Source organism: Mandrillus leucophaeus, unplaced genomic scaffold, assembly GCF_000951045.1.
Source record: "Mandrillus leucophaeus isolate KB7577 unplaced genomic scaffold, Mleu.le_1.0 Scaffold497, whole genome shotgun sequence".
In the NCBI taxonomy this organism is placed as follows: Eukaryota; Metazoa; Chordata; class Mammalia; order Primates; family Cercopithecidae; genus Mandrillus; species Mandrillus leucophaeus.
This window is the reverse complement of record NW_012105331.1, coordinates 1,430,756-1,440,897: the sequence shown is the minus strand read 5'-3', so window position 1 is coordinate 1,440,897 and position 10,142 is coordinate 1,430,756. Positions and strand designations below refer to the sequence as shown.

Below are 10,142 nucleotides of genomic sequence, written 5' to 3'. Positions count from 1 at the left end.
TCCGCCCGCCTTGGCCTCCCAAAGTGCTGGGATTACAGGCTTGAGCCACCGCACCCGGCCTCTTTCTTGACACTTTCTATGCTTTCTCTGTAGGTGCTACTCTTGCCTTGCGGACTAAATTTTCAGCCAGCCAGTTTTGGGATGACTGCAGAAAATACAACGTCACTGTCATTCAGTATATCGGTGAACTGCTTCGGTATTTATGCAACACACCACAGGTAACACTACCCCGGTTGTACTATCATTTTGAAATGGGTAAGATGGAAATTCAAGTCACTTTGGGTTGTGCTAGGCTTTAGCTGATTTGCATATATCAGTTTTGAGTTTAGTATACAATTATCATGATAAAGTACTTGGCACTGTACCTACCATATAGAGGGGACTTATTAGATGGGAGTTCATATTATTATGATGATGATGATTATTTCCTGACTTTTTACTTGTTTTCACATCTTACCCCCCACCTAGCATATCCTGCATTTCCCTCTCTGCTTACTAAAAGCCATTGTCAAAGCCCAGTTCAAATGATACCTCATACATTAAACCTATTTGGGTCACTCCAACAAAAGTCATTACTCTTCTCCCCTACGTCATTTTATTTCTACCCTCTGTGGCCCTTGTCACATTGCAGGAGTTTGCATTCATGCCTCCCATCCTTCCTTGGCTATAATATCTTTGATGGCTGGAACCACATCTTGTCTCCTTGTTTTCTGTTATACCAAAACCATACAGGAAACTTTTACTTAATATTGTTTAATAAATAAATCCCTGCGTGACTTTGAAACCAGCCAGCCAAGTCTGTCACCAAGCTGGGAACAGAGGCCCCAGGGCATCTCCAACGGCCTTGGATCTGCCTGGTTTGCAGATGTTCCGCTCTCGATGGGGTTGTTCTCAAGAGCTCCTCCTGCCCAGTCCCTCAACTCTCATCAGAGATCTGGTATCAGGTAGGATTTATCAACAGTGGCACTGCTGACACTTTGGGCTTTTAATTCTTTGCTGCATGGACTTGTTCCGTGCATTATAGAGTGTTTAGCACCCTTTGAACTTTGCCCACGAGATACCAGTAGTAACCTCCCCACCTGCCCAGGTTGTGATCATCAAAATGTCTCCAGATACTACCAAATATCCCTTGGCAGGCAAATGCTACCCTAGTTGAGAACCACTGGGCAAGACAATGCATTAAACTCGCCAGATTCTAATCCCTTTCACCAGATTCTAGTTCCTTTAATCTACTCAGTCAACTTAACCTCAAAGGATCACTAAGTTGATAAATTGCTATTGATAAACACCTGTCGTGCTCACCTTACATACCAGCCGCTATGTGACGCAGAAAGAAGTGTCGGATGCTCTTCCCCCAGGTCTCTCTCACCTCGCTTTACTCAGTATCTGCCCAGCTGTTACCTCATTAGGAGAGAGGCCTCTCCTGCTAATAATCAAACATATCACCTGCCCCTCACTGTCCAGCTTGTCACTGCATTTCATGGCACCTGTCACTCCTGACATAGTAAAGGTTTATGTGATTATTGTCTGCCCCCCCGCCCCGCCCAATTAAATGAAAGTCGCATATGAGCAGGGGCTCTGTCCACTACCAGATCCACAGCACCGAGATCTGTAAATGACACATCATAGGCATCAACAGATTTTGCGGACTGAACCTCTTAAATCTTTGACCCTGAAAAACGTATAGTTGAGTTGAGGGAGCTAAAATGTTTCCCCCAAAATGTTTGGGCTTAGCACATATTATTCTGATTTTTTGGCATATTCAATAGATTCTTGAGGATCATCATTAGCAGTGAGTTGGGTTAGGGCGTTTTCCACAGCAGTTTCTGTTAATGTCATTATTGAATTTTTTTCTCATTAATATTCCACGTGGCCCTCAAGATAGCATGTCTCTCCATTAACATCCAGAAATCCATATGGGGCCCTTCTGCTGGGCTTTTCTTCTCTACCTTAAAGACACTCCCTTGTCAGTTAGAAATCTCCTGGGGAGTGTGTGTTGTTTCTATACGTTCTAATGGGAGCTTCCTTTCGACTGGAGGAAAATAAATATGTTTGTGTGTAGCTGTCTTAAGGCTTACACGTATCCACATACACACATGCACACATACACACACACATGCATGCACTCTCCCAGTTTTTCTCTTACTGTTGTCTCGAATACTGGAAAACAAAGACAATTTGATTGGGGTTTTATGACTTCAAAATATACTATGATTTAATGCATAATCTTGAATGACCCCTGGACTTCCTATTTGCCAGTGTGTCTGGAAAATACTTATAAAAAGTATAATAAAAGATCAAAGTTATCTCAAAAAAAAAAAAAAAACTTCAGTTAAAGATTTTTTTTTGATCACAGGTCATCAGTCCAGGCACGATGGCTCACGCCTCTAATCCCAACACTTTGGGAGGCCGAGGCGGGCAGATCATTTAAGGTCAGGAGTTCAAGACCAGCCTGGCCAACATGGAGAAACTCCGTATCTACTAAAAATACAAAAATTAGCGGGGTTTGTTGGCACGCGCCTGTAATCCCAACTGCTCGGGAGGCTGAAGCAAGAGAGTCGCTTGAAGCGGGAGGCAGATGTTGCCGTGAGCCAAGATTGTGCCACTGCGCTCCAGCCTGGGTGACAGAACAAGACCCTATCTCAAAAAAAAAAAAAAAAAAAAGGAAAAGAAAACAATCAAAGGTCATTAGACAAGCAGGAGATCTATGCAAAATTTTTTTTAAAAATTTAATCATGGGTCATCATAGGAAGTAGGAAGTCCAGATTCTGTGGGGTATGGGAAAGATTATATCAAAAAGACTTTGCAAAAAATAAAAATAAAAAAGAATTGGATAAAAACTAGAATGAATGGGGGAAGGGCCTAGATCAATGTAATCAGGAACTTCCTCACCCTTAGAGCTGCCTAGAATACGCTGTTGCTGGAGGGACTAACCCCACCAACGACTCCCAAGCACTGGATGCCAGGGAGGTTTGCAACCTCTGCCTTAGCAGAGCAGCTAAACCAATGACCCATCCACAGACATACATGGCCCAGCTCATCAGGAGGATCTGGGGCCAGTGCTGGGAGGTGGAAGCCACTGTGCTTCTCTGCGCTCTTCTCAGCCATATTCAGTAGCTTCTCTGGTGGAGCAGGGGGCTATGGAGAATGGTTCCAGCCACACTCAGTGGTTCAGATTTGGCTCCAGATACTTAAAGTAGTGCTGAGAGCAAGTACTCTGGAGTTAGTCAGCCTGAATCCTGACTGTACCATTGGAGCAGGATAGTTAACCTCTCTAAATCTCAGCTTCCCATCAGCCGACAAGGAGATAATAGTACCTACCTCACATGAGGTCTACAAAGACAACATGAGATGATATACGTAAACCACGTAGTAGCTGGAACTTAGTAAATGCTCAACACATGTTGCCATTATTATCATTATCATTTTCCATGCCTAACAGTTAAGAGTTAAGAGTTCCAGCAGCCACACATAGAAGCATGATATTTGGAAGGAGAAATAATATTGACCAAAACCCTGAAAAAGCTGAATAGACTCAACTTACCTCTAGTGTTGTCTGCATCCCCCCAAAATTAGATAACTTCTGTGGTCCCTTCTAGCGTAAAATTTCTGTCTCTGCATCAGCTTCATTCTGTTCAAAAAAGAGAATGGATGGATATGTTGTAGCACAGAGTGGAGAGTGGCCAGTATGACTGGGGCCCAAGACAGAGGGAGGCCAAAAGAAAGAGGGAAGGGGAGCAGAATCAGGAAGGTTCGCCAGGGAAAGTGGGCTTTGAAGAATACAGAGAAGTTCTGCAGGCAGGCAAGAAAAGAAGGGGTTCTGGCCAGCAGGAAAATCACGTGAGCTTTGAGCTGAAGGACCCAGCACACTGGGGACTGCAAGCAGTCTGGCAGGAGGTGAAGCTGAAGGGCTGGGTCAGGTGGCAAGGGCTTCACTCTGCTGAGACTCAAATGTGAACATGACAAGCCGTGACTAAAGGGCCTTACATGGAAGAGTGATGTGGGAGATGGCATTTTTAGACAGTCCTTTTGGCTATGGTGGGAGAATACACAGAAGGACGAAGGGCCTCTTGTGTAAAGCAAACAGGTGGAACCTTGTCCAGGCAGAAGTGTAACATATTAATTATTAAGAACAGGGACTCCGGAGTTTTCCTAAGGTGATAAAGAGCTTCTGCCCTTTCACCCCAAAACAAGGAGATGAGAAAAACACACACAAACACCATCATCTCAGAAACTAAGAGACATCGCAACCATGAACTACATAGTATAGGAAGCTAAAAGATAACAGTGACTGACATAATAGGCTGAGAAGGATGAAACTTAAGAGGCAAGTCCCAACAAGAAGGTTGTTGCCTTCCTGAAAGCTGAGAAATTGCAGATGCTGAATACAGCTGAAGGTGGGATGAAGTGTCAGGCTTAAAACAGGGGGGTTATTTGAAAATCCATGTAAGAAGTAAAATACAGAGGACAGGGGATCAAGGCGAACGCGAGGCAGGACTAGATTGTGGCTCCAGACAGAGCAGCATGCGGAGGCTCGCATTGTGAATTTTAGCTCCAGATTGACTGCAAGAACTAACCAGCAATCCTGAGAGGACCCACAGACCCTCTGAAAGAAGTGGACTGCTCCTAGAGGACCCGGGAGACACCCCAAATACTATGATCGCCCCAACTGTGGAAGTGGGAAAGGGAGACCCTCATCTCCCGAACACACACTGGAGAAGCTGAAGGTCTGTTTGCAGAGGAAGTTCCCAACTTTACCTGGAGCTGAGTCAAGAGCCAAACCGAGCAAAATACAGAGGTAGAGGAAGCTGTAGAAAGGCCCTGGGAGCTCGCTGGGTCCCCTAGCAGCCCATTCCTGCCTGGCACCACAGGGATCCATCAGGAGGGTGGACAGAGGAGCAGGGGGTAAAACTCCACAGGGAGAAGGAATTCTCTAGCTGAACTTTATGACAATTTGAATGAGGCAAGAAGAAACTCCTGGCCAGAACTCCAGGGAGGGCACGAATCTGGTTTGCAGACCCCACAGGTGGGGAAGAACTAAAGCCTTTTCTTTAACAGCTGGGAGGCAGAAAGCCTTGGGCAAGTTTTCAAGCCTGACTCGCCCTCCACCTGGAGACAGACTCAGGGCTGTTGTGGGGACACGGTGGGAGTAAGACCAGCCCTTCAGGTTGCCTGGAAGCTGGATGAGGCCTGTGACTGCCAGTTTTCCCCCACTTCCCTGACAACCTGCATGACTCAGCAGAGACAGCCATAATCCTCTTAGGTACACAACTCCAGTGACCTGGGAACCTCGCCCCATCCCCCACAGCAGCCACAGCAAGACTGGCCCAAGGAGAGTCTGAGCTCAGACAGGCCTAGCCCTGCCCCTACCTGATGGTCCTTCCCTATCTACCTTGGTAGCAGAGGAGAAAGAACATATAGTCTTAGGGATAATAGGGCCCTGCCCACTGCCAGTGCCTCTCCACACTACTGCAGCTGATGCTTTCTGGAAAGTACCACCTCCTGGCAGGAGACCAACCAGCACAAAACACGGCATTAAACCACCAAAGCTAAGGACCCCCATGGAGTCATTGCATCCTCGGCCACTTCCACTGGAACAGGTGCTGGTATCCATGGCTGAGAGACCCATAGATAGTTCGCATCACAGGACTCTGTGCAGATAACCCCCAGTACCAGCCCGGAGCCGAGTAGACTTGCTGGGTGGCTAGACCCAGAAGAGAGACAACAATCACTGCAGTTTAGCTCACAGGAACCACATCAATAGGAAAAGGGGGAGAGTGCTACATCAAAGGAATACCCCATGGGACAAAATTCTGAACAACACCCTTTAGCCCTAGACCCTCCATCTGATGGAGCCTACCCAAATGAGAAGGAATCAGAAAACCAGCCCTGGTAATATGACAAATCAAGGCTCGTCAACATCCCCAAAAGATCACACTAGTTCACCAGCAATGAATCCAAACCAAGAAGAAATCCCTGATTTGCCTGAAAAAAAATTCAGGAGGTTAGTTATTAAGCTAATCAGGGAGGAACCAGAGAAATACGAAGCCCAATGCAAGGAAATCCGAAAAATTTTACAAGAGTGAAGGGATAAATATTCAAGGAAATAGATAGCTTAAAGAAAACAAGAAGCAAAAATTCAGGAAACTTTGGACACACTTTTAGAAATGCAAAATGCTCTAGAAAGTCTCGGCAATAGAATTGAACAAGTAGAAGAAAGAAATTCAGAGCTTGAAGACAAGGTCTTTGAATTAACCCAATAAATAAAGACAAAGAAAAAATAACAAGGAAATATGAACAAAGCCTCCAAGAAGTCTGGAATTAAATGACCAAACCTAAGAATACTTGATGTTCCTGAGGAAGAAGACAATTCTAAACACTTGGAAAACATATTTGGGTGAATAATTGAGGAAAACTTTCCAGTCTTGCTAGACCTAGACATGCAAATACAAGAAGCACAAAGAACACCTGGGAAATTCATCACAAAAAGATCTTTGCCTAGGCATATTGTCATCAGGTTATCCAATGTTAAGACCAAGGAAAGAATCTTAAGAGCTGTGAGACAGAAGCACCAGACAACCTATAAAGGAAAACCTATTAGATTAACAGCAGATTTAGGCTGGGCGCAGTGGCTCAAGCCTGTAATCCCAGCACTTTGGGAGGCCGAGACAGGCAGATCACAAGGTCAGGAGATCGAGACCATCCTGGCTAACCTGGTGAAACCCCGTCTCTACTAAAAAATACAAAAAACTAGCCGGGCGAGGTGGCGGGCACCTGTAGTCCCAACTCGGGAGGCTGAGGCAGGAGAATGGCGTGAACCCAGGAAGCAGAGCTTGCAGTGAGCTGAGATCCGGCCACTGCACTCCAGCCTGGGCAACAGAGCGAGACTCCGTCTCAAAAAAAAAAAACCAGCAGATTTATCAGCAGAAACCCTACAAGCTAGAAGGGTTTGGGGCCCTATCTTCAGCCACCTCAAACAAAACAATTGTCAGCCAAGAATTTTGTATCCAGTGAAACTAAGCATCATATATGAAGGAAAGATATAGTCGTTTTCAGACAAACAAATGCTGAGAGAATTCACCATTACCAAGCTACCACTATAAGACTTGCTAAAAGGAGCTCTAAATCTTGAAACACATCCTGGAAACACATCATAACACAACCTCTTTAAAGCATAAATCACACAAGACCTATAAAACAAAAATACAAGTTAAAAAGCAAACAAAAAACAAAAAAACAAAAATTCACAGGCAACAAAAAAACAAAAAAACAAAAATTCACAGGCAACACAGAGCACGATGAAAGGAACAGTACCTCACATTTCAATACTAACATTGAATGTAAATGGCCTAAATGCCCCACTTAAAAGATACAGAACTGCAGAATGGCTAAGAACTCACCAACCAACTGCTGCCTTCAGGAGACTCACCTAATACATAAGGACTCACATAAACTTAAAGTAAAGGAGTAGAAAAAGGCATTTCATGCAAAAGGATATGAAAAGCGGGAAGCTATTCTTATATCAGACAAAACAAACTTTAAAGCAACAGCGGTTAAAAGAGAGGGACAGTATAGAATGGTAAAAGGCCTTGTCCAACAGGAAAATATCACAATCCTAAACATATATGCACCTAGCACTGGAGCTCCCAAATTTATAGAACAATTACTAATAGACCTAAGAAATGAGATAGACAGCAATACAGTAATAGTGGGGGACTTCAGTGCTCCACTGACGATACTGGACAGGTCATCAAAACAGAAAGTCAACAAAGAAACAATAGATTTAAACTATACGTTGGAACAAGTGGACTTAACAGATATATACAGAACATTTCATCCAACAGCAGCAGAATACACATTCTATTCAACAGCACATAACTTTCTAACTTTCACCAAGATAGATCATATGGTAGCCCATAAAACGAACTTCAATAAATTTAAGAAAATTGAAATTATATCAAGCACTCTCTCAGACTACAGTGGAATAAAACTGGAAATTAACTCCAAAGAAGCCTTCAAAACTATGCAAATACAGGGAAATTAAATAACCTGCTCCTGAATGAGCATTGGGTCAAAAACATAAGACGGAAATGAAAAAATTCTTCAAACTAAACGACAATAATGACACAACCTATTAAAACTTCTGGGATACAAGAAAGGCGGTGCTAAAAAGAATGTTCACAGCCCTAAACACCTGTAACAAAAACACTGGAAGAACACAAACAGACAATCTAAGGTCACTTGTGCCTCAATGAATTAGAGAAACAAGAACAAACGAAACCCAAACCCAGCAGAAGAAAGGAAATAATCAAGATCAGAGCAGAACTAAATGAAATTGAAACAAACAAACAAACAAAATACAAAAGATAAATGAAACAAAAAGCTGGTTCTTTGAAAAGATAAAATTGATAGACCATTAGTAAGATTAACCAAGAAAAGAAAAGAAAAAATCCAAATAACCTCACTAAGAAACAAAATAGGAGATATTACAACTAACACCACTGAAATACAAAAGATAATTCAAGGCTACTGTGAACACTTTTATGCACATAAACTAGAAAACCTAGAAGAGATGGATACATTCCTGAAAAAATACAACCCTCCTGACTTAAATCAGGAAAAATTAGATAACCTGGAAAAGACCAGTAACAAGCAGCGAGATTGAAATGGTAATTTAAAAATTACCAACAAAAAAAAGTCCAGGACCAGATGGATTCACAGCAGTATTCTACCAGACATTCAAAGAAGAACTGGTACCAATTATTTTGACACTATTCCACAAGATAGAGAAAGAAGGAACCCTCCCTAATTCATTCCATGGATCCAGAATCACCCTAGTACCAAAACCAGAAAGGATGTAACCAAAAAAGAAAACTACAGACCAATATCCTTGATGAACACAGATGCTAAAATCTTTAACAGAATACTAGCTAGTCAAATCTAACAACATATCAAAAACATAATCCACCATGATCAAGTGGGTTTCATGCCGTGGATGCAGAGATGGTTTCACATATGCAAGTCAATAAATGTGATACACCACATAAACAAAATGTAAAACAAAAATCACATGATCATCTCAATAGATGCAGAAAAAGCATTCAACAAAATTCAGCATCTCTTTATGATTAAAACTCTCATCAAAATCGGCATACAAGGGATATACCTTAGTAATAAAACCCATGTGTGATAAACCCACTGCCAACATAATACTGAATGGGGAAAAGTTGAAAGCATTCCCCCTGAGAACTGGAACAAGACAAGGATGCCCACTCTCATCACTCCTCTTTAACATAATACTGGAAGTCCTAGCCAGACCAATCAGATAGGAGAAAGAAATATAGGGCATCCAAATCAGTAAAAAGGAAGTCAAACTGTCACTGCTTGCTGATAATATGATCATTTACCTTGAAAACTCTAAGGACTTCTCTAGAAAGCTCTTAGGACTGATAAAAGAATTCAGCATAGTTTCCAGATACAAAATTAATGTGCACAAATCAGTAGCTCTTCTATACACCAACAGTGACCAAGCAGAGAATCAAATCAAGCACTCAATCCCTTTTACAATAGCTGCAAAAAAAAATAAAATACCTAAGAATATACCTAACCAAGGAGTCAAAAAGCCTCTACATAAAACTACAAAACACTACTGAAAGTAATCATAAACTACACAAACAAATGGAAACATATCCCATGCTCATGGCTGGGTAGAATCAATATTGTGAAAATGATCATACTGCCAAAAGCAATCTACAAATTCAATGCAATCCCATCAAAATACCATCATCATCCTTCACAGAATTAGAAAAAAAATTCTAAAATTCATATGGAACCAAAAAAAGAGCCCGCACAGCCAAAGCAAGACTAAGCAAAAAGAACAAATCTGGAGGCATTACATTACCCCACTTCAAACTATACTATAAGGCCATAGTCACCAAAACAGCATGGTACTGGTATAAAAACAGGCATGTAAACCATTGCCACAGAATAGAGAACCTAGCAATAAAGCTAAATTCTTACAGTCAACTGATCTTTGACAAAGTAAACAAAATCATAAAGGGGGCCAAGGACACCCTATTCAACAAGTGGTGCTGAGATAACTGCCAAGCCATATGTAGAAGAATAAAACTGGATTCTCATCA

At 42.3% G+C, this 10,142-nt stretch overlaps 1 protein-coding gene across 2 annotated transcripts in view; it reads left to right on the top strand.

Moving 5' to 3' along the window:
* SLC27A2 (solute carrier family 27 (fatty acid transporter), member 2) overlaps positions 1-10,142 on the top strand; it is a 72,192-nt gene that overhangs the window by 22,813 nt on the left and 39,237 nt on the right. For both annotated transcript variants that reach the window (XM_011995771.1, XM_011995770.1), the window contains one exon: positions 94-218. In XM_011995771.1, the coding sequence (XP_011851161.1) occupies positions 94-218 (125 nt within the window). The remainder of the gene's footprint in view (positions 1-93; positions 219-10,142) is intronic.